Source organism: Sinocyclocheilus rhinocerous, unplaced genomic scaffold (genome assembly GCF_001515625.1).
Source record: "Sinocyclocheilus rhinocerous isolate Xijiao unplaced genomic scaffold, SAMN03320098_v1.1 scaffold1201, whole genome shotgun sequence".
In the NCBI taxonomy this organism is placed as follows: domain Eukaryota; kingdom Metazoa; phylum Chordata; class Actinopteri; order Cypriniformes; family Cyprinidae; genus Sinocyclocheilus; species Sinocyclocheilus rhinocerous.
This window is the reverse complement of record NW_015654059.1, coordinates 482,329-508,684: the sequence shown is the minus strand read 5'-3', so window position 1 is coordinate 508,684 and position 26,356 is coordinate 482,329. Positions and strand designations below refer to the sequence as shown.

The window sequence follows — 26,356 nt, the reverse complement described above, 5'->3', positions numbered from 1 at the left end:
GCACCACCCCTTGCAATGCAACTATATAACAGGGCTCTCAAGTCTCACGCATTCACCGTGAGACACACGCATTTCAACCAGTTCATGGATGTCTGGGAGCTCCGTGGGATGATGGAACGTCATCCCGATCCGGAACAGCGTCGCGAGGGTTTCCCCCTCGAGGGAGCTGGCCAGGGAAAGCGGCACAAACGCCCTTGCGAAGACGATGGGGTCTGGGCTCGCTTGAGCCACTGTGATGAACAGTGCTCGTTCCTCCATTATGACGGGGAGAAACACACGGGAAAAAACAAAACTCTTTTCAGAAAAGCCAAAAACAAACGGGGGAAGAAAGGCGCCGCTCACTTTCTGTATCACAGTAGAGTACACTGAGGTACACCTACCTGTTTTCCTCCCTGAAGGTTCTTATGATCGAGGCAACGGTGAAGCAACTTAAGTTTGGCTAAACTCATTGCCCAGCCTCCCTCATAGTCATACCATGGACAAGGACATGGTCAACTAGTGGCACGAATTTCATCTGAGACTCCTTGGTGTGTAGAGTTTTGCAGTGACAGTTCAACAAATCTGATTCATGTGCCAAAAAGGGGAATAGTGTTTATAGAGCTTGGCCTATGTGAAAAGTTAGCCTATTTCTTTGTTGGAAAAAAATGGCCTTCTGGTAAGGTGTTATGTGATGTTTGTTGTCATACAGCAAAAATATACAACACTAGACATATTAGGTAGTAAAAGTTCTGTACAGATATAGATATATATTTATTTTGTCCTTTAGAATGGCAAGTTATTCCTGTCAAATGCTCATTCATTAACATTTCTCACTTATTTGCTTCATTTAGACAGTAGGATTCCACATCTGACTTGCAGAGCATCATGCAGCATCACAATGTGACTCACACTCCTCATTCACAGCATGAATAGATATAGATTTTCAGTATTCTGTCACAGAAACGTTCACAAATTATTTCCATATCCATTTTATTTTTGAGATAATTTAGTTTGAAAGTAGTGTGTAGATATTCTTTATCAAAATATAATCTTACAATACCAGTTTGGTCCTCACATAAATGATGCATAAAACATTTAATAGTGACACTCAGGCTGTTCTTTCAGCCTTATTCTTGCGTTTCTTTAATTCCTCTTTTACTGGTACAAGTCTATTTGTGATTCAAATAAATGTACCAAATAAAAGCTTTTTGTATAGAGAAGAGCAACTCTTGTGCCTCAGGCTTTATCCGGCTGCACTTAGTTCCCCCAGAAGTCTGAATGAACTGAGGGTACTATCTAGGAATGAGTGAATATGTGTGTCTGTGTTCAACAGCGCATAGTCTTCCCTACGGCAGCAGTGGCTCTGTGTCTCACTACTGCCACAGATTGACTAATTAGATTAAGCAAGAAGCTTTCCTGAGATAATCATTCAGCAAGCCATTTCCTCTAGTGGAGACTGTGCTCCTCAAGACCGTCCACTGAAGGTCAAATAATTATAGTAAAGGAGAATTTTTGGCATTTCGCTTTGTAATACAGACTTTGCGTTGTTTGGAGTAATTGTATGTGACGGTGAGTCGCTCAGTCTCTGAAAGCAGCACCTTGACTGTGCTGGTCGAGGGGCTGCATTTGTCTCGTCGTTGCCGGAATGGACATGTAAAACAAAGCTGTGAGTACTTTTCCATCTGTTTTATGATAAGGAATTGAAGTACGTTGACTATCATGTTTTGTTTTAGTTTAGTGCTTAGTGCTTCTGTAAAATCATTGTTTTAGTCATTTGTTTGGCAAGTTTTCTTCTGTAGCTGGGAAATAAAAGACTTATTTGATGCAGATAAAAAGGTAAAGGTAAAACTCCAATAGTTTTGTGAGCAAACATTTAATGATCAAAGAAAAAAGCGGTGCTTTAAAGTCTTAAAAATGCTAATTTATTCAAGATGACCCAAACATGTTTTGTTGTCCATGACCTTTGAGAGGGCTTTAGATGTCACTTCAAACAGCCTTTGAATCTCAACATAATTTAGAATTATAAAAAAATCCTAGATTTCATTGCGTGAAAATTGTTTATTTGGTTTTTATTTTATTTTATTATAATTACCTAAAACTAAAACTAAAGATAAAATATTGAACTAAATGACCATTAGAAAAACTGCCTTTACAGCTAACTGAAATAAATGTAATATGAAGCACTGAAATTACTAGAAATAAACTAAAACTGAAATATTGTTAAAATAAATGTATTTTAACTAATTGTAGAGATCCAAAGTGGTTATCTGATTCTCCGGTTGGGTTATGGAGCAGAGGAGACAGGTACCTGGGAGCCCAGAATGAAACAGACACAAGTGGTGCAGTTCAATCTAAGTTCAGTTTTATTGGATATTTGATGTGTATATATAGTCAAGCAGAAGTGAAATATTGAGCAATGAGAATGTAGCAAGAGCTAAAATATCCTAATATGGCAGTGGTATGTCTTATGACCATTGAGTAATGTCTATGCCCCAAAATATAGCAAGCGCAGCAAAACAGCAGACACAGCAGGCACAGGATGTTCTGCTTTTCAGTCTAACAAATATTAATAATAAACAATATTAATATAACACTGGTTCAATCATTTGTTCATTAAATTACACTTTCTTTCGAATACCCTCTAAAACGTTATTTCCCACTATATTTTTTTTTAACACAACTTTTGAATCATGTCTAATGTCTTTGGCAGGTCTCTCTTCTAGACGAGACGCTGGTTTTATGTAACAGAACTAATTTTAGCATTCCATTCTTTAAGCAGACGTAACGGATCTTTCCACTCAAGGGCCATTACAAAAGCCAACTGTCACTTTGCATACCTATCAACGTCATCTTTAACCAGTGACATACGGTTTGATGTGACTTCCTTTGTTGATTGACAGTGGTATCACTTGATCTGGCAGATGTGACAGTCCATGAATAATCACATTTTATTTGGCTTCAAGTGATAAATGGTTATATAAGCTGACACGGGAATGATAGAGCATGTAATGAACTTGCTTTTGTTTTTTTGTTTTAGATGTAACTTGGTGCAAACCTGATGATTTGACCTCCTGTGACTCTGATCAACCTAAGATGAGAGAAAATACACCAGAAAATCAAATGGAAATGGCATTTGAATTACATCTGGTGTGTCATCAGAAGAGTCGGTTTTTGCGTCCCTGAGGAATTAAGTCTGGATATTGTCACTGCTTACCTCAAGGGAAGCCACTTCTCCTCCATTTTTTGGTGCACTTCAGCGGGACTATGGCCAAAAACTCATTCCGTAGGTCGAAATACAAGACAGAGGCCAATCATGATGGAGATTTTGGCTGCACACTCAAAGAACTTCGATCACTCATGGAACTCAGAGGGACAGATGGATTACAAAGGATTCGGGATTGCTATGGAGATGTTCAGGGACTCTGTTCCAGGTTAAAATCATCACCAATAGATGGTAAATATTTCCTTTGCTACCAATTTTAATGTTTATGCATTAAATGACATTGATAAAATGCACTGTTCTTTTATCACCAAAATTAATTTTTTTAAAAATGGCTAAAAATGTATATTTAGCTAAATTGGAAAATTTATAGAATTTGCCATTTTGGCCAATAGGTTGATAATTATTTTCAGATAATTATTTTCAGATTGTAGCCGATAACTAATAAATAGTCAATATTGAATTTAAATCAGTTAAAAATAAAACACTAAAACCATCAGTCATTTTAAATGTTAAATGTTAAAAGTGAATTTAGGCATCACAACATTATAATATACAGTATAAACATGGATATTAGTTTTAAGATTTGCTTAAGACTGCATTTAACAGTGTATAAAATTGTGTGCTTTTAAACATTAACTATAGGTGAGCTTTAACTGACCATAAAGGTAATCTAAATATAAAAACTGAGGAAATAAGCATGCACAATTAAATATCCAATATCAAGTAATACCAATGCATTTTAAAAATCTCTAATATCTGCCAGTTACCAAGACGGTACCTATATATCATGCATTCCTAGAAAACAATTAAAACATAACTTTCAGCTTTGCTGAGCCTCAGTTCTTATTTAACCAAATGGTTTAGTGACGCTGAGGCTGGTTTAGCCTGGTGGTTATAGATCTGAGCTGAGCAAAGGTTGTATGTTCAAACTTCATGGGGGATGATCCATGACCTCTCACCATTTCAGCCTTGAGCAAGGCACTTAACCTCAGGCTCTTCCTGGAAGACTGTCTCCGTAACAAGTGCAGCGTAATCGCTTTGGATAACTGTGTGAGCTAAATAACTAATTAGCAATTAGAAGTTTCAGACATCTTTTTCCATGTGCTTTTTCCTTTCCCCATTAGCACTGTAGCTTTCATCAAGGACCATATTTTAGCTTTAAAAGACTCTCTCAGAATTTCCCTTTGACAGTGGAGCAATAATGACATATAATGAGGTACATAGTTTGTCTGCATGATCCAGTTGAAAGGCTGTGTCTTTAAGAAGTTGTACCACTTTATACAGTCGCTAATCTGTTGGCATATCTATTTTTGACCATATTATGAAGGATTTCCATCAAGCAAATGTAGTTTACCTGGATATATTCAATTTTTCAAGTCTAACTCTTGTCTACAGCATATCATTTTGCATTATCATTATGTCACTTTAAAATAAGTTCCATGTGTTTACATTCGTTAACATGAACTAACTATGAAAAATACTTCTAAAGCATTTATTAATCTTAGTCAATGATTATTTCAACTAATACATTATTAAAATCAAAGCATTAATGCATTAACTAACGTTAACTAATGGTACATTTTATTATGAAGTGTTACCATTATTTTAAACTATTGACAGCCCTAATAATTTCAGTTATTATTTCTATTTTATATCTTTTTCTGAATCATTCCAAGTGACCCTGGTTAGGAATGAAAGCTACAATGAATAATATGACCAATATTTTAAAAGGTTTATTACAGTACATCATTTCTAACTACATTACAGTTATAATGTGTCAATCAGCTGACAAAAGATGTTTAACCGCCGGACATTAGACATAAGAAATTTAGCCTTTCTTGTTACTTTCTTTCTTACTTATTGCCTTTCTTGTTACTTAGGTTATCAAAGTTACCATCATGTTGTCTTGGATTTTACAGTTCCTCTTTTTGCTTATTTCAACTTTTTATTCATCTCCTTCTGTGCTTCTAGTTTAGACTAATCTGTCTTTATATTATTTCAACGAGATCAACTCCAATCATTTGTCTAACACCATGATCAGCTTATGTTTCCCTTGATAATTCCAGCGAAATATGTTTACACTCTCCTCATGTGATTCTTTCATTTAAGATTTTTATGTGTATTATAAATACACAATCTGTCTGTTATGAAAGAGTCCTATCTCTTGTTAAAATCAGACCTTGATTATTGCTTTTTAAGTCCTATTTACCTTGTCATCCATCGATATTTTCCAGTTCGATATGCATTGGCTTACCACTCTGCACTGACATATTTAGCTGTGTCATGAGCCATAACAGACTGTTGTAGTTGTGACAGGTGGGACCAGATCAATTTACCTCATGTAATCCCACTCACCTTAAACCGAGGCAGGCTCTTCATTGCTCCGCTTCACGCTAATCTCACTGGCCGATGCTCTGCTGCATGGGGTTTACATTCATTTTTGCCCTTGCCAACAGTGGCTAAACCTTTGAGGGGGCAGAGGACTAGCGTTTTGTAATTGAGCAAGGGAAGGAAGAGAGGGATTACACTGTGTTAGCGTTCAGACTGTGCTCTTGCTTGCGTGGGGAGTGGAAATATTGATATTTTGTGGAATCCATTATATTTAAAATGAAAAGCAAAGTAAAAACCCTCTCTAAATCCAATTCAATTTCTCAAGTGTTTTCTGTACTTATAGATACGCGATAAGGATATTTAGGTCATCTAAACGTCATATGTAATTGAAACATGGTCATTAATAATTATCTTGAGTGACCCACCAGAAATCTTTGTACAATCCGGAGGTGTTAAATTATGCTATTAGATATCTTGACTGTAATGGTATATCTTATTTTTATATGGTGTGATAAAAATGGTATAATATTTTTACAACCAGAACAGTAAGCTTATTTGATATGGTAAAAAGGCAAAAAATAAAAAAAGTTACATATTTGTTGTGGTTATTTGCTTTTTGCTCTGTTTTATGACAGTAATCTTAATAATTTTTATAATCTATACCTTAATATTTTCTGTAATGGTAATGTGATACACTGAAAAAAAAGTTTTTTTTAAATAAAACAGATTATTGGAGTAATGTTCAATGTGTTACTTGTTATTTGTTTCTATACCAAATATCTTAATGTTTATTCTGCTCTTTCTCTCTGTTTAGGGTTAAGTGGTCATTCTGATGACATTTCAAGAAGAAAAGAAGAATTTGGAAAGAATTTTATACCTCCTAAAAAGCCAAAAACATTCCTTCAGCTAGTGTGGGAAGCATTGCAGGATGTGACTCTAATTATTTTGGAAGTTGCAGCCATAATATCTTTAGGCCTTTCCTTCTATAAACCTCCTAATGCAGAGAGAGAATGTGAGTATCATAGGGATTTTAAGCTCACTATGAATAATATACCTCTGTTTCTCTTGCTCAGTGGTGCTGTTGAATAACAATGAATTTGAAATTGTAACATATCCTGAAGGTGACGTAGTGCTATTATGTATTCAGCTCACTCAGGGCCTCTGTTTTTAGGGGGAAAAAATACTTTTACCTGAGCCCTGCTGTGCATTTAGCCATAAAATCCTGCAAATCATGTTATTTTGTGTTTGCAATTGCACAGTCCTTCACTTCCTTCACACCCTGCTTACCCTGCTTGTAAATGCAACTATGCACCTCAAATATCTCATTAACATTTTAGACATATATTGTTCAAGTGTTTGGGGTTGAAAAGATTTTTTTTTAATGTTTTTGAAGGAAGCTTCAAAAACGTATGCTCACCAAGGCTGCATTTATATTAAAAATACAGTAAAAGCAATACTATTGTAAAATATTATTACAACGTAAAATAACTGTTTTGTGTGTTAAGATATTTAAAAATGTAATTTATTCATGTGATGTTAAAGCTTAATTTTCAGCAGCCATTACTCCAGTCTTCAGTGTCACATGATCATTTTAATATGCTGATCTGCTGCTCAAGAAACATTTCTTTTATTATCAATGTTGAAAACAGTTGTGCTGCTTAATATTTTTGTGAAAACTGTGATAAGTTTTTTCAGAATTCTTTGATGAATAGAAAGTTTATAAGAACAGCAATTATTTGAAATAGAAATAATTTGTAACATAAATGTCTACTATCACTTTTGATAAATTTAATGCATCCTTGCTGAATAAAAGTACTATAAAAGTACTAAAAAAAAAGAATCTTACTGACCCAAACTTTTGAACAGAAGTGTGTGTATATATATATATAATCTTATTTATATATAATCTAGATTTATACACACAAGTTGCTGTAGCAGCTATTTCTTACAATGACTTTCTCATTGGTGCAGTCTGTGGTAGAGCGGCTGGAGGATTTGAGGACGAGGGTGAGGCAGAGGCGGGCTGGATTGAGGGTGCTGCCATCTTCTTGTCTGTCATTTGCGTGGTTCTTGTCACAGCCTTTAATGACTGGAGTAAGGAAAAGCAATTCCGTGGACTGCAGAGCCGCATTGAACAAGAGCAGAAGTTCACTGTCCTCCGAGCCGGTCAAGTCATTCAGATTCCTGTGGCCGAGATTGTGGTTGGAGACATTGCACAAGTAAAATATGGTAAAATTATGGTCTCCCTTAAGATGCTTTTAATATATTAAACAATTAAGAATTAGGCTTGACATATTTCTTTAAACTCATATGCTGTTAAATGGAAATGTTTAAAGAATGGTTATGCAGCTCTTGCCATAGACAGACAGTTTATGGTGACCATATCTGTCAAGCTTCAAAAAAGGACAAAAAAAATCTACACTGAGAAAAAAAATGGTGTAGGATTTACTTTCACTTTTTCCATTTAATTGTAGCAAATAAACAAATAAGCTTCAAGTAAGCAAATAAACATGACATTTTAAGGTAGAAAGACTGAAATAGTATTTGAGTCTTGTGTAACATTAATGAACACAACACACCATCTTTTAAATTCTGCATGTGAATGTGCTAGATTAAAGATTCAAGGCAAGTCAAGAATTAAACTGCTTTTTTAGTTCTTTCATTGGTGTTTTTCCTTTTTGGAGCTTGACAGTCATGGAATGAACTGTTGTTGTTCAGAAAATAGCTGTATGAAGATAAATGACAAAATTATCTTTTATCTTGGCTTAACTATTCTTTTAAAAAATAATGTTAAAACATATAAAATAGTTTTTAGTTTTTGCTTTTTTAGTTGCCATTTGCTGTGCTCAAATGAAAACCTCTCTTTTGGCTTGCTATGCAAACATCTGCCAATTGTGTCTCAGGCGACGCCATCTGTCCTTTGCTTTGTGCTTGCAGGTGACCTCCTTCCTGCTGACGGTGTACTAATCCAAAGCAACGATCTAAAAATTGACGAGAGCTCCCTCACTGGAGAGTCGGACCATGTCAAGAAAACTGTGGACAAAGACCCCATGCTTCTTTCAGGTTTTGCCTCTGCTTTTTTTTTTAAAAAGTGACAATAATAGTAGCAGCAATCTAAAGGTCAAGACTAATGCAGTTTTGCCATTGTCATACTTACATACAGTACCTGGTTACGTGCCCATTTTTGCCCTGTTTGCTCAGGCACGCATGTGATGGAGGGTTCCGGAAAAATGCTGGTCACAGCAGTGGGGGTGAACTCTCAGACGGGAATCATCTTCACTCTCCTCGGAGGCGGAGATGATGATGATGATGATGAGGAGAAAAAAGAAGAGAGGGAGAGGAAAAAGAGGGAGAAGGAGGAGAAAAAGCGGGAGAAAGAAGAGAAAAAGAAAGAAATGGAGAGGAAGAAGAAGGAGAAGAAAGAAAAAAAGAAAAGTATGTTCCTTAAGATGGGTTTCTGAAACGCATTTCCAAAATAAATCCTCAAGTATCCATTCAGTTCTAACCAAGTTTGGGTTTTCACTCCAAATTAAACTATTACGGTAGTAAATATGCTAACTATTTGAAATGCATTGCTTTGGCCAGGGACTAGATACGTCATTTTAAACATACTCGACAAGGATACTGCAAGAGTCACATCATTTCCAAATGATCAGTATCTATAGAAATCACAGATATCTGATTGATCCATGTCACTTTTTTTAACAGCCAAAAAGCCAGATGCAACAGATAAAAAGAAAGGTGTGTATTAGCACATATGCTGTAACCATATATCATAGCGTTTCCTTTAGATCAGTGATTCTCAACTGGTGGGTCGTGATGTAAAAATGGGTCACTGTTGTCATGGCTAAAAAAATGCTAAATGCAAATAATAATATGCAGCTAAACATATAATTGGGCATTGCTTCCTTTATCTTTTATTGGTGAATCAACACCAAACGTGGATCAAAACCAGTTGGTTTTGTGCAAATTCATCTGCCACTTGGATAAATCTAATCAAATTAGCCAGGTGTCATACTCTCATTGTCAGAAAACATGAACAAACTATGCAAATGCAACAAAATATGAACCAGACTGCTTCATGGGTTCATGTGCACTTAAGATACATGGTTTGTGTTGGCCACAATTTTTTTTCCTGCAAAAACCCATCTAAATTTAAGATATATTTTAAAACCAAATTTGACATTTTCCCTATTCAACCTGTTATATTAATAATTTTGTACATTGATGGGCTTATGTAGTTCATTATTATATTAACACATTTCAGTATTTAATATTAAGTTAATTTTTTGTTACTTTTGTATGACAAAACTAGTTGAGAACCACTGCAGGAACATTACATGAAATAGCAGTCAGTGACATAGTTCAGTCAGTAGTTGATCTTTCAACTAATCATTGTGTGTATTTCTTTCTTCATGTATTGAGTGAACAAGTTGTGAGAATGTCCTGTGAACATATGGTTGAATCTAGTAGCTAACTGTGCTCTTTTCATGCTGATTAGCAGTAAGAAGATTAGGGCCTACAGCTCTGCTTTTTCCTCTTGTCCACATACAAACACATACAGGCAGACACATGCTGTAAATCTCCAGTGCATTTCCTCTTCTTTTTCTCTGCACATGGTTTTAAACTGTTTTTAAGTCTTCTGAAACAACACTTCACACATAAATAAGAAGTCAGAGTTGGAGTTGTCGCCATTTAGCACAAATATTTTGACATACACAAGCATTCAAAAGTTTGTGGTGACATTGTTTGAAAGTGACATTAACAAAATTTAAAAGGTTGCAAAAAATTTCTGAAAAAAGTATCACTGTTTTTTTTAATTTAATATAATATACTGTTAAGCAATATAAAGCAAAATATTAAGTTTTCAGCATTGACAATAATGATTTCTGGGTCATGTGACATTGAAGACTGGAGTAATTGCTGCTAAAAATTAAACTTTCCATCACAGAAATAAATAATTTTAAAATATATAAAAATAAAAAACAGTTATTTAAATTGTAATAATATTTCACAATATTACTCTTCTTATTTTGATCAAATAAATGCAGTCTTGGTGAGCATAAGAGACTTCTTTCGAAAACATTAGTCTTACTGACCCCAAACCTTTAAACAGTAGTGTATTGCATTCTGGTGTTCATTTGGGCAATATGACTTTAAATTCTGCTTGCAACATTTCTGACAGCCTAATAAACACTTTAAAAAGTGAACATGCAGTAGTTACAATAAGAAGGTATTTTGTAATGTAATGATGTTGGGTTGATTCAGTAATATTAAATCATATTTTGACGTAAATAAAACTCATTTAAAAGCGCATTTTATGTTACATGACAAACCATTTTTTGGTAAACATTTTTTTTAACAGTTTGATACATGCAATATCATAACCATTGTACAGGACAACATTTATAAAACAGATTATAAGTACATTTATATTAGATTTATTTTAACATCACTGGTTTCTGCCTTATTCAGAGAAGGATGGAGGCACAGTGGAGATGGAGCCCCTCAACAGTGATGATGGAACAGAAGAAGAGCCGAAAAAAAACAAGATTCCAAAGAAAGAGAAATCGGTACTTCAAGGGAAGCTTACCAAACTAGCGGTACAAATTGGGAAAGCAGGTAAAAAAATAAATAAATAAATAAAATAAATAAACATTTTACAGTCTGCAGAACTTTTTCTTTTTGGTCCACTTCATTTGTTTTTCCTTGTATTAAAACTCCAAGAAAGACTTTTAAATGGCTATGTGATGTTCATGTGTGTGTGTTTTTTCCAGGGCTCTTCATGTCAGCCATCACAGTCCTCATTCTTGTGGTGCTCTTTTTGGTGGACACTTTCTGGATTCAGGGGCTTCCCTGGATTAAAGACTGCACTCCTATCTACATCCAGTTCTTTGTCAAGTTCTTCATCATCGGCGTCACTGTGCTGGTTGTTGCCGTGCCTGAGGGTTTACCGCTTGCTGTCACTATTTCATTGGCCTATTCTGTGAAAGTATGTGGTCTTTTTTTTGCAGAAGTTTCATGACAAACTTGTACATACAAAAGTTGTAAAATCATCTATGTAGTAAAATCATCTGTCATTCCCTGTAGAAAATGATGAAGGACAACAACCTGGTGAGGCATCTGGACGCTTGCGAGACGATGGGAAATGCCACTGCAATTTGCTCTGATAAAACAGGCACCCTAACCATGAACAGAATGACAGTGGTTCAGGTTTATATTGGAGACAGACACTACAAGAAGGTCCCGGAACCTGATCTGATTCCTGGCAACATCATGAATCTTCTCGTCACAGGCATCAGTGTCAACTGTGCATATACTTCAAAAATAATGGTAACAAACTATATTTTGCCTGAATGTGTACTTTTAAATATACAGAGGATCCAAAAAAAAACTGTGACCACAAAATATTTTTTTTTGGTTACATAGAACTCAGCATAAAAAATGTAAGTGAAGAGTTAATATATTTTTAAATATAATAGATCAAATATATATTTAATTTCTTCAATTTATGTAAGAATTTGTCATTATTTCAAATTCATGTTTGTTTGAAGATTATTTATTTAAATATTTCTTTAAGTTATTATCATTTATTTAAAGATAAATCATTGTGGTTTCAGACTTTTGGACCACACTGTATTTAAACTTTTATAGTCATCATTTAATGTGATTTATTTTTTTATTTATTTTTTTTTTAGACTAGACTTGGTTTCATGATTTTGATGAACCCTTTTTTCTGTCTAGCCTGCTGAGAAAGAGGGCGGTCTGCCCCGTCAAGTTGGGAACAAAACTGAATGTGCCTTGCTAGGGTTTACCACTGGATTACGAAAAGATTACCAAGCCATTCGCAACGAATATCCTGAGGAAAAAATGTACAAAGTATACACCTTCAACTCAGTCAGGAAATCCATGAGCACAGTCCTAAAAAATCGAGATGGAAGTTACCGTATGTTCAGCAAAGGAGCATCAGAAATCCTCCTGAAGAAGTAAGTACGCATTTAATATTTCAGGTGATTTGCTATTTGCTAGATAATAATACAGGTGGTATTATTATGGTGAAGGATGTTCTCGTTCAATAGAGCACTTCATTGGTCAAAAAATCTTTATAGTTCAGGTTGAGTCATCAATATTTTAGTCCAGTTTTCCTGGGTAAATAGACCATTTTGAAAACACTGAAGATGCTGTTACATTAGCAAAATTTCACTGACAAAGAAGGTCTTTTGTCCACTCTCAGTAATATAGTCATGCACAAAGCACCAGTCACACAGAAGTCACTTTCAAACCAAGCACCTTTCTGTTGGTCAACGCACCATATTCACAGGAAAACTCGAACTTGAATGTGAAATCTGCATGGTTCAAAGTTTAAATATGAATGTGAGACTACGTACTTGTATCATTAACTTTCCAAAAAGTTATAATACTTTCATAATATTTCATATTTCCCCAGGTGCTGTCAAGTCCTGACAGCTAATGGTGAAGTCAAAGTCTTCAGGCCCATTGATCGGGATGACATAGTGAAAAAGGTGATTGAGCCCATGGCCTCTGAGGGTTTGAGGACCATCTGCCTCGCTTACAGGGACTTCCTTGTTTCGGACGGGGAGCCTGATTGGGATAATGAGGCAGATATCCTGACTGGACTTACCTGCATTTGTGTGGTGGGCATTGAGGATCCTGTTCGGCCAGAGGTAACTGCTCACTTGACCATTAATAACCCTCCTATTCTATCCACTTTACATGGAAAATATGCATTTGACAGTGAAAACAAAGCAAAGACATGCTGAAGTGCTCATTACTATTAGTCAGCATGTGTTTGTTGACACCTAACCCTGGGTGGTATAATCGCCACAGGTCCCTGATGCTATTAAGAAGTGCCAGCGAGCAGGCATCACTGTGCGCATGGTCACAGGGGATAACATTAACACCGCTCGAGCTATTGCAACCAAGTGCGGCATTCTCCATGTAGGCGATGACTTCCTTTGCCTTGAAGGCAAAGAGTTCAACAGACGAATACACAATGAACTTGGAGAGGTGAGGTGGTCAAAATAAAAAATTGATCAGTTTTTATTCAAATGAAAGGTTGATATTAAAGGCCTCATCATATTTTCAGATTGAGCAAGAGCGGCTGGACAAGATCTGGCCCAAACTGCGTGTACTTGCGAGATCTTCTCCAACTGATAAGCATACATTGGTCAAAGGTAATGAGTTTTAAAAAGCACTGTTGTTAACATTGTGGTGACTATTACAGTCTGACTGCAAATAAAATGTTTTGCTGTCTCTTTAAGGTATAACTGATAGCACCATCGTAGAACAGAGACAAGTAGTTGCTGTCACTGGAGACGGAACCAACGATGGTCCTGCGCTAAAAAAAGCTGATGTTGGATTTGCAATGGTAGGACTTTTCAGAATTGAAAAACTGGCTTGTACATCACTATAATAGACCTAACAATTGCAAATGAATATTAAAGTTACAAAAAATAAATAAATAATGAAAAAAGAAAAGAATCTAGCTATGTTTCAATCCAAGTTGCAAATTTAATCTGAATAGACTTTGGTCAGGGTAGTGGCATATTTAGTTTTTGACAGGAATGATAATGAGGCTGTGAGGGTTTAACCGATTGTTCAGCTGACACATCATCTTTACAAAGAAACTTTCACTAGAACAGCTTTAAAAGTTGTGAGTTTTGAAATTTACACAGTCTAGTACTTCTGGTATCCCTCACAGCCTCGTTTTCATCTGCATAACCGCATGACATTAACTGCATGACATTAAAACACATTTGTGACCCTGGACAACAAAACCAGTCTTAAGTCGCTGGGGTATATTTTTAGCAATAGCCAAAAAAACATTGTATGGGTCAAAATTATCGATTTTTCTTTTATGCCAAAAATCATTAGGATATTAAGTAAAGATCATGTTCCATGAAGATATTTTGTAAATTTCCTACCGTAAATATATCAAAACTTAATTTTTTATTAGTAATATGCATTGCTAAGAACTTAATTTGGACAACTTTAAAGGTGATTTTCTCAATATTTAGATTTTTTTTTGCACACTCAGATTCCAGATTTTCAAATAGTTGTGTCTCGGCCAAATATTGTCCTATCCTAACAAACAATACATCAATGGAAAGCTTATTTATTCAGCTTTCAGATGATGTATAAATTATATACAATAAAAAAAGGGACCCTTATGACTGGTTTTGTGGTCCAGGGTCACATTTAATTCATAATGTTAAGAAATGTGCATTGTGCAATAAAGAAATACTCCAAAAAAGTTTAATTATAACTTTATATCAGTAAGTCTTAAGTGATATGTCGATAAATATGTTAATGGATTTGAAGTATACTTACTAAAACTGAAATTAGTGTAGGATTTACTTTGAAGCAAATATCACTAATGGATTGCTAGTAAATTTCACAATTAATTACAAAGAAATGGCAAGTAACACATTGAAATTTTGCTGACCACCGGTAAATGTTACTGTGCCTTTAATGTTTCCATCACGCATTTTAATGCAATATTCCAAAATTAGCATGAATGTACTTGGAAAGTTAATGAAATTTGACAGTGACGTGTCATGATCTGTTTTTAGGGCATTGCTGGTACAGATGTGGCCAAAGAGGCATCAGACATTATCCTGACTGACGATAACTTCAGCAGCATAGTGAAGGCAGTGATGTGGGGCAGGAACGTTTATGACAGTATCTCAAAGTTCCTCCAGTTTCAGCTGACGGTCAATGTGGTGGCTGTCATTGTGGCGTTTACTGGAGCCTGTATCACACAGGTCAGACTTCTGCTTCCTCTTTTTCCTGTCCTCAATGCCACCTCATTCTTTCTATTAAACGTTTTGCTTTGTCCAACTCTTCGCATAGGACTCCCCTCTCAAAGCTGTACAGATGCTGTGGGTGAATTTAATTATGGACACATTTGCATCACTAGCACTGGCGACAGAGCCTCCCACTGAGGCTTTACTGTTGCGCAAACCGTATGGTCGTAACAAGCCCCTTATTTCTCGCACCATGATGAAGAACATCCTCGGACATGCTGTATATCAGCTAACCATCATCTTCACGCTGCTGTTTGCCGGTAAGCATTACCCAAAATATCTAGAGTAGGGTTTACCAAATAGTGGTTTGCGAACCCCTGGGGGTTTGTGAGGGATTTGAAAGTTGATGAACGCAACGTGCACTAAGTTCACTAGGTTCACTTTATTTACACATTCGCATAATTTCCAAAATTTTTGTGGGCAGAGGTTTACAACGTTTTAGCAGAATTCTGCCAAAATAAAAATTCATTTAAATATTTAAAGTTTGAAGGTTTGAATGTTTGAAAGTGATTAATTTAATATATAAATATTAGTATTGTAACTATTGTATTGTAAAATAAAATTATTAAAAGGATCAAATATTAATTTTTATTTAACTGTACAATTGCATTTTACAACAGTAATGTTTCTGTCTTCCTTTTTGTAATAAGAGTTACACAAACATATAATAATAATTATTATTGTTATTATTAATATTATTATTATTATTAGATTGAGTTTCTAAAATGCCAGTGTGAATGTAATGTGGACTGAGACATTATCACAACTAAAAGAAGCTTGAGTCTACTTTAAAGGGATAGTTCACCCAAAAATAAAAATTCTGTAGTATGGAAAAAATAAATAAAAAATACTATGGAAGTCAATGGGGACCAGCAACTGTTTGGTTACCAAGATTCTGCAAAATATCTTCTTTGGTGTTCAGCAGAATAAAGAGATTCATACAGGTTTGGAACAACTTGAGGGTGAGTAAATGATGACAGAAGTTTCATTTTTGGGTGAACTGTCCCTTTAAAGTACAGCTGCAAAATAAAACACTTTCCTAAAAAAGATTAAATATGACATCAATATCTTCCCAAATGCATGCTAAGCTCACAGCACATGCAGAAATGAAGTTCACTGCATTCACTGTGAACTGAGCCATTCTGAGACGTGGAAAACACCTGATCACAAGCTGATTACGTGAGTAAAGTGTGCACATCGGTTTGAAACACTCAGCACTAACAGGCTTGATAAGGGGATTAAGGTATCTTGCGCTTTCGGCCGCCACAGTCTTGAATAGGAAACACTGACTTTTCAAGTAAATCAAGTACATATTTAAGTAAATATTTTACATCCAAGGGGTTTGGCTGACAAAAAATGTTTGGGAAACCCTGATTTAGAGCATCCAGTCAGAGTACACCAGCTATTATATCTCTGATTTATTTCATTTTTTTTCACAGGTGAGCAGATCTTTGACATTGACAGCGGCAGGAACACTCCTCTTCACGCTCCTCCTTCAGAGCACTACACCATTGTCTTTAACACATTTGTGATGATGCAGCTTTTTAATGAGATTAACGCTCGAAAGATCCACGGCGAGAGAAACGTTTTCGAGGGCATCTTCAATAACATGATCTTCTGCTCCATCGTATTCGCGACCTTTGTTATCCAGGTACGTCACATTGTAATCTCTATTAGCCTGCGTCAATTATCAACAATTGTTCTGAATCCCAACATGGTTTTGTTTTTTTAGTTCCTAATCGTGCAATTTGGAGGGAAGCCTTTTAGCTGTGTAGGTCTCTCTGTTGAGCAGTGGCTGTGGTGTGTCTTCCTTGGCTTTGGCTCTCTTCTCTGGGGGCAGGTATACGGCTTGAAAAGCATTTGAACTCTTTTTGAAATGATGCACTGGATGATGTATTGTTTTTCTCACCTCCGGCCCACAGTTGATTTCCACAATTCCCACAAGTCGCCTGAAGTTCCTGATGACAGCGGGTCATGGCACTCAGAAGGAGGAGATCCCTGAGGATGAGCTGGAGGAGATGGAAGACCTGGATGAAATCGACCACGCTGAAATGGAGCTGAAAAGGGGGCAGGTTCTGTGGTGCAGGGGTCTCAACAGAATTCAAACACAGGTACTCAATGAGGTTTCTTTCATTTCATACCTTACATCCCAACAAGTTTGATTTGATTTTTATATTTTAAAAAATGTATATATGAAGGTGACATTAAACGTGTCTTTTGCTATTTTTTTAAAGTTTTGAATGTATAGATTTTGTCCCAGGCCCAGTTTGTCAATTTGAAAATATAAGTCCATCATAATATAGTGAGAGTGCATGTTAAACTATAATTTAAACAAAAATCAGATTTTATTACATCAGGTAAATGCAGCCTTGGTAAGCATTAGTATTCAAAAAATACTCTTATTGCCAAAATTCTAAATGGTTGAATGTTACTGACCTCTTATTACCATTTGGTTTTGATGCTTTTTCTTCAGATCCGTGTGGTTAATGCTTTCCGGGATTTCATGTCCCCTTACGAAGGCCTGGAGACGCCAGAGTCTCGCAGCTCCATTCACAATTTCATGAGCCACCCAGAGTTCCGTATTGAGAATTCAGAGCCAGCCATCCCTCTCATCGATGACACAGACCCTGAGGAGGATGCACCTACTATACGAAACACAGCTCCTTCCCCACTGCCTCCAGTTTTATCCCCTAATCAGAACAACAATGCAAGCGACAATAGAGGCTTCCATCAGCACAAAGATATAGCCAAAACTATCCTTTCTCCAACTCCTGGAAGCCCAATGCACAGTCTGGAAACCTCTCTATAATCTGCTACCACCCTTTGTCAGACCACGTCAACAACCGAGGACACATTAAGGACATGGTCAAGGCTTCTGAGTCTTTGATAGTGAACTGGAAAAGCAGCAAAACTTGTTTTTTTTATTTATTTCATGGGGGTTTGTTTCATTCTTTTCGTATTTGGCCTGCACACCCTAAAAGTGAATGGTTTGGGGAATTAACGGTGTTGCTCAAATGTTCAAATTCTTTCCACTTATATTTTGCTCATTCAAATATTTTGATATAAGGTGTTTTGGCTGTTCATATACTGTAGGTAAAAATGTTTGAGCCGTTTTTGGACAAGTTCTTATTTTGGATGCAAAAGGTTCACATGTAGTTGCTGCTCTGTTTAATTGTGAGCAAACACTTTTTGAAGGTGCACTATTTGCCTCTAAATCAGTTTTTATTTTTATTTTTAGAAAGCTAGGAAAAGATGCAATGCCTCTACATTTTTAAAGGGGTACGGCTCGGTGTTGCCAAGTCCGCGGTTTTCCTGCGGAATTGGGATACTCTTAACACTGTTTCCGCGGGTAGCAATGCCGAAAAGTTGCTGTGTGGTGTTCTGTACCTCTAATAAGTTAAAAAAACTGATCTGACGATGTATATGACTGATAACTTAATGTTACCTGTTTTGTGAATGTTAAAACATTTTTTTAGTATATCAATAAGAAAGTACGACAGGCTTTTACTCAAGTCTTTATCACTTTATTAAAATTAAGCAAAACAAAACGACAAATGTTTACTTTCACAAGCCGTCTCGTATAGGCTTGTAGTAGCCTTAGCTGTCTCTTGCTCAATTAGGTAACAAAAATGTCGGGAAACGACACCTCTGGCCATTCCGTTGTGTCGTTTGTCCAGTCACAGATACCGTACGGACAGTCTGACCCAATACGGCTCAGTTTTTATGCGTATGTTGCTCTGTCGAGTGGCAGAAATAATTTTATGTAGGCCATTCTGAGTCAACACCATGCTTTTCCAATGAGGGGGAAAGGACTGTTTTCCTCCACACCGACTCCGCCCACACAGCTATGACGCGACACCGATGATATTTAGCTCCTAAAATGCGAATTTTACCAGGGGAACCCCGCCATAAAACGCGATTTTACCGGGGGACCCCCCTCGAAATGCGATTGGGCTAGTTTTCAGTAGCAATTAGGTGGGTTTTGTTGTGAAAACCTGGCAACCCTGGTACAGCTGGATAGTAAAAGACATTAATTATGGGCCTCTTATTTCATGAAATGTAACTTGACTGCACTTGCAAAAATGGCATATACAAGATGTATTAAGGGAATGAAATGTTAACTGGTTTACAGTGGTACATTGTGCTCATTTTTTTTTTATTATTATTATTTTTAAATCAACCAATGATGAAGGCAATGCTAAAATGTAACAGTGTATTTTCTGTTTAGAGTGTTTTATCAGTTTTGATCCACCCCACCTCCTTAAACCACAGACGAGGACTCGCTACGCAAGTCCCACGAGTTTGTCGAGATGCTGTTTTATTAATTATTGTGATGGTAATATGAAGTATTTTTATTTTTTACTGCAGATATTATTCCTTGTGGGGATATGTTAATGGTTTCAACAGAATGTTATAGGATTTGTTACAGAAATGTATACACGGTAAACAATGCAAGATTAGTAAAAGAAAATAGGAAAGAACTGGAGAGAATTTGTGGGTAAATTTTTTTTCACTGTAGTTTCAGTCCCATTTTGGGAATTAATATTTTTCCATCAGTGTTTAATTTATTTATTTTTATTATTATTATTATTATATATATATTTTTTTTAAGATTTATTTTTGGCATTTTTGCCTTTATTATGATAGGACAGTGAGTAGACAGGAAGCAAAGTGGGACAGGATAGATGTTTATGGAATATAATTTTGTAAATATAAATGGTTATTGTGGTTTAATTTACATTTGGAAGTCTTTAAATAATGTGTATGGTTTTTGACAATAAAATATTCATATTTAGCTTAACCTAATCATTGGTTTTAATTTGAATCTTATCATATATATAATATAACAATAATATTACATTATTACTTTAGCATGCTTAACAAATCATGTGCATTAAAATAATCAGAAATGTCCTTTCTTCATATATTTTCATATTAATATTTAAATATACATGAACCACTGATTTCTTAAGCATTATATGTTAGTGGCTTGTTCAGTAATATTTGAAATGTTACTCAATAATAAAAAAATAATAGCATAAACATAGTCATACACATTATCAATTCAATTGTTATTCATTTTAACATGGTATATTAATGGTCGTTTTATTTATTTATTTTATTTATTATTATTATTATTTTTAAAGCTCTTTTTATTTATTTTTTTCTGCGCAACGTCAACACGACGATTGCTGCGTTCCGGAAACTTGCTCCACCAATCCTGTCGCAGCATTCGTGTCACGTGATCTTCGAAATCAGCCTGACCACGAAATTTGAAATGTGGAAACAGATCGCTAGTGCGTGTTATTTATTGTGAACATTCAACGCTGCGATTAATAAATAGCACCCGAGAGCTTTGTCTAACAAACAGTAAGTATTTTCGGTCGTATTAAAACTTTATAATCTGTTTTAAGATCAAATAAGAATATGATCGTTGAATAAACCGTATGAATGCATGAGCTCCATGACTTGTATTATGTATATGTTGGCTATTAGACTAAAAATGCTCTTTTCGAGTATCGTTAGTTTTATTCGAGTATTTTAAACTAAATTTGGGTTAAATGTACTTGCTGATGTCTCAAACGTGTAGTAATCAAAAAGGGGAACCACATTAACTGTAAACTGATGTTAGCAGGACTTTGGCCTCCATTTGTTTTCCTGGCTGCAGATGGCATCTCTCACTCACAGTGGTAATCATCTTTTTATCTAATCACAATATCTCTAAACTACCCTTACAAAAATTACTGCAGTGGTACCATGGTACAGTGATACTAGCAGATAGTAATACCATGGTTAACCATGGTAAAAACACTAACACGGTACATGTCCAAATCACCAACAACAGTAGTTTTAATTATGTAGAAGTGTACTGTAACAACACACAGAAAATAAACTGATTTCTTTGTATTAGTGTTTTTTTTTTTTTACTTCTAGATTTTGTTTCACTGGCTGAGGAGAAATTTGACTTTGATGTTTCATTGTCACCTGAAAGGTTTGTTTTAAATGTTCAATATGTTCAAGGCAGTGTTGTTATTGTTGACTAAACCTATTAAAAATCATTTTTGTTGATTGAAAAAAAGCTGAAATGAAATAAAATATAAATATTTATGAAAAACTAAACTTAAAACCCGAAAATTAAACTTAAAAAACTGAACTGACTACAATCAGTGCTACAGTTACTAAAATAAAATTAAAGCTAATATTGGCAATATTGAGCTGAAGCTTGACTAAAGACTTAAAATCGCAAATCAAATCGCAATCGCAATATCTGTCAAAAAAATCGCAATTTGATATTTTCCCCCAAATCGCACAGCCCTACTAAACAGAACTATAAACAATAAATAAAACTAATAAAAATGACAAAAGCACATAACAAAATGATTAAGACTTGATCTAAAGTTAAAATGAGTACTTAAAATATAAAAATAAATCAATTTCTTTTTTATATGATGAACAGATTTAATTTGGTTAAATGGTTTGGTTTGGAATGACATGAGAGTGAGTAAATTATGAAAGAATTTAAATTTTTTGCTTATTATTCCTTTAATCTGCATTATTCGATGTGAATTATAATGTTGATTTAATATGATGATAAACATCATGTGGAAATGTTCCCTCATAGCTCCAAAGGAGATTACGAGGTTGAGGATGAGGTTTTCATGGGTCCAATCAGTCATAAAGAGAAATGCATTTCTCATGGAGTGGAGATTCATGTGAAGGACAGTATAAGCAGCGGCCCGTCTCTGGGAGAAGAGCCCAGCTGGAGTCCGCTTACGGGAGAGAAGTTTGATGAAATCTGCAAAGAAGCTCAGCTACTCGCCAGCCACCTCGAGCAAACGGTCACAGATTCTGTAGCTGAGAGCAGCGTCGTTTCCTCAAGCCAAGCCGAGGAGACCGAGACGTTTGAGGAGGACATCACATTCAAACTGAACATGTTTAGCAAGCCAGCTTATGTTCTGAGTCCCATCAAAAGAGAAACCTTTCTTGTGCAGGACAGCCCGATGAAGCAGCTTCCACCTGCCATTCAGAAGCGTATGCTGAAGTCTAACGGGACGGCTGGGTTTGGTAAACCACGTCTCAGTACATCAAGTCCAGTCAGGCCTGCTGTGACACAGCCTAAGATGGCAACTAGAGGCAAAGCCCTTATGGCTAGTAGTGGGGTGTTACCCAGCAAACCCACAGCACAAGGGAACTCACGACTTTCCTCCAGCACCAAACTGCCACCGGCTACTAAAACTAGGCTTCATCCTCCCAGCAAAGTATGAGCACTTCCCTCTATTTATTTAGATTGTTAGTGTTTAACATTAAGATTTACTTTGGCTGTATCAATGTTTTTCAGGGTAATTTTGGACTAAAGCGCAGTCCCAGCAATAGAAACACAAGTAGAGCTGGTTCTTCTGAAGACCTTCTCTCCGATAACACCAGTGTTGCTTCTGATGTCAGTGATTCTTCCTTTAACAGTAGTTTGCCAGGAAGAAGCAGCATTCCGGCCCGGAACAAGGTAAAAGGAGCTGCCACTGTTGTATCTTATTTTCTTTAAAAACCTTTGATTACACAGTTATATAACTGTTGATAATACAAAAAACAGTATTGTTGTGAAATAATATTGCAATTTAAAAAAAAAAAGTTTTCTAATATATTTTAAATGCGATTTATTCCTGTGATGGCAAAGCTGAATTTTCAGCAACCTTTACTCCAGTCTTTAGTGTCTCACATGGTCTTTCAGAAATCATTCTAATATGCTGATTTGCTGCTCAAGAAACATTTCTTATTATTAATGTTGAAAACAGTTCAAATTGTAAAAACTGTGATAGACTTTGATTAATAGATAGTTCAAAAGAACAACATTTATTTGAAAAACAGACATTTTTTGTAACATTATAAATGTTTTTCTGTCTGTTTTGATCAATTTAAAACATCCTTGTTGAATAAAATGTATTTTTTTATTTTTTTTTTAATGTACTGACCCCAAACTTTCAAACTGTTGTGTAGGTTGTTATTACAATGTACAGTAGACTTATTTTGTCATTTAGTGTACTACCAAAATAAGAGGATGTATGACATGGTTGATATTACAGATAAACCTTTTTTATGTATTTAAACATTTTTCTATATCATTTAGACAGAATTGCGAGCTCCAGCTGCTCTTAAAGCTCCTTCCCTTCAGAACTCAAGAGTTGTAGACAGGAGAAGAAACACTTCATCCTCTTCAGCATCTGTGTCCAGCATCAATTCTAGTCTAACTATCTCTCCAGGAAGTAAAGGTGACCCTTCATACCTTTATCATCAAATAACACTAAAAATGAATACCCATTTTTTATACTGTACCTTATAATGTTGTGATGCCTAAATCCACATTTAAACGTATTTGTTTTGTGTATTTAATTTTTATTTTTTATAGTTTTTATTGATATCAGCTATTATTAATTGTTTACAAGACCATAAACATGTATTTAAAAAGTAAATGGTGTTGATTTTGATTTCATTTTTACTTTAAAATGCAAGTGATGTACCTGAAAGATTGTTGGGTATCTACTGCCATCTGCTGGTTAAGTTAACATATCTCAACTCCTCTCACCAGCCAAACCCAATTCCTCCCTAAACTCCAGCACTAACAGCATTGGTGCTCGTTCACACAGCAGCATGAGCAGGTTGCCAAGTTCTAGCCGCAAATCCTCTGTTGTTACCAGAAACCCAGAGCCCCCCGTCAGCAGACGGACCTCCATCTCTACACAGGGGAGGAGGGCATCCAAACTCCTTCCCAGACCTGTTAAAGCTACACCCATTAAAAAAACAGACCCATTACCACCTCCACAGCTTCAGACCCCAGCAAAAAATAGAGGTGAAAAGACCGCCTCTACATCCAGCATCCCTGCATCTGCTGCTAAGATGGGTAGTGCTCTTAGAGGAAACCCCAAACTCAAGGTCCCAGTGGTGCCAACACCCACAAACTACCTGAAAGGAGTTCGCAAATCAGAGGGTGAGATAAAAACATAGTCATGTTAATTAATAGGAATTGCTAGGATGAATCTCACTAAACCTGTTAAGAAAAAGTTATACATATTTAGCATATGGGAAATGAAGCCTCTTAAGATTTTTTGGTCCCACTTTATATTAAGTGGCCGTAACTACTATGTACTTACATTTAAATTAATCATTTGGTACAATGCACTTATTGTACTTGTATTTGAAAAATATCTGCATGTAATTACATCTGTAATTATTACATTTATAATTACACTGTTGACCCATCCCTTACAACTTAACTCACCCGTAAACCTACCCATACCATACTGTCCCTAACCTTACCCGTTTCCCACCTCAATAGCAGCAAAAGTGTTTTGCAATACAATATGAACACAATAAGTACACTGTACTTATTTTTTGATGTGTAAGTAAATAGTAGTTAAGGCCACTTAATATAAAGTGGGACAGATTTTTTTGCTTTGATTTTTTTTTCCATGGTAGACATTGTGTTCTACAAATTGTTTATCATAAGAAAAATATATATAAATTCGGGAAAATATTTTAAAATAAATACTACATAAATACTAAATGTGTGTGTGTGTGTGTGTATATATATATATATATATGTACACAATTAATCATTTTAATTAATTCTTAAAACTCTTAATTATTTTACTTGCGTAATACAGCATACAGTCTTTAATATAAAATATATTATTTTATATTATTACAAAATATAGCATAATATTTTGTTTTGATATTTCTATATTTAGCATAATTTATGTAACAATAAATAATATAATTTAAATATTCTATCATGGTAGTATTTGTTGCAACACCTTATATTTACTCTGATTTAAATGACTATTACAGTAATGCAAAAAAAAAAAAAACTAAAACTAAAATTTTAAATAATTTTTTTGAAAATCTGAATGGTCCTACAAAGAGGAATACATTTAGCAGAAATACAGAATTTACTGCACTAATTCTTTTATTTTGATTTTGGGGTGAAATGTGACTTGAACATGTTTTCGGGAGATTTAACCAGGACATTACTGTATTATTAAGCCATACTAACTTCTGTTGATTTTATAGTTTCCTCCTCGCCTGACATCCCTCGTATCATGAAACCAAAGAGATTATTGTCTGCATGCAGTGTGGAGAGGTAATATTGTCATGTATTCTCATAACCTTTCATTTCTTTTGAAGGATTCTCTTAACTTTGGCACGTCTTTGCAGTATTCCTGATCATCTAGTCGGTCCTCCAGTTGGCCTCCTGACGCCCTCAGCTATGGGCAGTAAACTGCGGAGACCCTCAGCTCTTCCCACTCCAGTCAACCGCCGGATCTCTGGCATCCCTGCACTCACACCCAAGAGTGTGACACATCTGAGTAAACCTTCCCAGGTCACAGAGCACTCATCGACCTCCAGCCAAACGGCCACTCATTCAAGGTAGTAATTTTGCCCCTAAAACTAATTCTTTATGAGTTTTTAAGGAACTTAATAGTGCAACAAATTATCTTCATTGTTCTACAGTTTATCACAATCTCTTTATATGTATAAATCTAAGTCTAACTTTATTTGTACAGCCCTGAAAACATGAAAGAAAGTGAGAATCAGGAAGATAAGCTAATTTCAGTGTCCAATAAGGAGACCTGCCCTCCAGCTGACCTCCAGCCCTGCTCCCTGGTCTTTAATATGGAGGATGAGCCTGTGGAACTTCCTCCCTGTGAGCCAGCAGCTGTGGAGAATCCCTCTGAGCCGCCTTCATGTGATCCAGAGCCTCTTGAAGTCGACATCAAACCCCCAACTCTTCCAAGCACAGTGGACACCCGAAAACACCTGCAGAACACAGAGAAAAAGGAAGTTAAAGAGGTGAAATAAACTCTATTTGAAGTGATTTTTAAATGACATGCATTAGAAGAAAACGTCAACAGATCTGAAAATGTTACAATTGTAGGTTTTGCTTGTGGACGCACCTGCACCAACACTTCAGCTGACAGAAAAGATGCTAATTGATCTCTGCAAT

The 26,356-nt window shown here is 35.7% G+C and overlaps 2 protein-coding genes across 2 annotated transcripts in view; both read left to right on the top strand.

The window, feature by feature from the left end:
* The first annotated feature begins 1,391 nt into the window (after positions 1-1,391).
* On the top strand, positions 1,392-18,702 carry LOC107716691 (plasma membrane calcium-transporting ATPase 1-like). The gene is made up of 20 exons (XM_016523200.1): positions 1,392-1,645; positions 3,017-3,433; positions 6,348-6,545; positions 7,505-7,762; positions 8,471-8,596; positions 8,735-8,968; positions 11,009-11,155; positions 11,311-11,525; positions 11,624-11,866; positions 12,278-12,519; positions 12,981-13,218; positions 13,382-13,561; positions 13,641-13,728; positions 13,816-13,922; positions 15,127-15,318; positions 15,407-15,620; positions 16,800-17,011; positions 17,093-17,200; positions 17,283-17,471; positions 17,834-18,702. The coding sequence occupies exons 2-20, from the start codon at positions 3,244-3,246 to the stop codon at positions 18,167-18,169; spliced, it is 3,717 nt and encodes a 1,238-aa protein (XP_016378686.1). The 5' UTR covers positions 1,392-1,645; positions 3,017-3,243; the 3' UTR covers positions 18,170-18,702.
* A 1,848-nt stretch (positions 18,703-20,550) lies between these two features.
* Positions 20,551-26,356, top strand: part of LOC107716624 (G2 and S phase-expressed protein 1-like) — a 6,475-nt gene continuing 669 nt past the window's right edge. The window contains exons 1-11 of the mRNA XM_016523117.1: positions 20,551-20,730; positions 20,996-21,050; positions 21,295-21,352; positions 21,983-22,619; positions 22,700-22,861; positions 23,483-23,624; positions 23,942-24,340; positions 25,423-25,492; positions 25,567-25,779; positions 25,917-26,202; positions 26,288-26,351. Coding sequence (XP_016378603.1) covers positions 21,029-21,050; positions 21,295-21,352; positions 21,983-22,619; positions 22,700-22,861; positions 23,483-23,624; positions 23,942-24,340; positions 25,423-25,492; positions 25,567-25,779; positions 25,917-26,202; positions 26,288-26,351 — 2,053 coding nt within the window. The 5' untranslated portion in view covers positions 20,551-20,730; positions 20,996-21,028. The remainder of the gene's footprint in view (positions 20,731-20,995; positions 21,051-21,294; positions 21,353-21,982; positions 22,620-22,699; positions 22,862-23,482; positions 23,625-23,941; positions 24,341-25,422; positions 25,493-25,566; positions 25,780-25,916; positions 26,203-26,287; positions 26,352-26,356) is intronic.

Excerpts from the sequence above, each read along its gene's own strand:
- LOC107716691 (XM_016523200.1), top strand. The coding sequence starts at position 3,244 with ATGGCCAAAAACTCATTCCGTAGGTCGAAATACAAGACAGAGGCCAAT. Across the intron at positions 13,729-13,815 it reads TAAGCATACATTGGTCAAAG|GTATAACTGATAGCACCATC; the intron begins GTAATGAGTTTT and ends TGTCTCTTTAAG. Across the intron at positions 13,923-15,126 it reads CTGATGTTGGATTTGCAATG|GGCATTGCTGGTACAGATGT; the intron begins GTAGGACTTTTC and ends ATCTGTTTTTAG.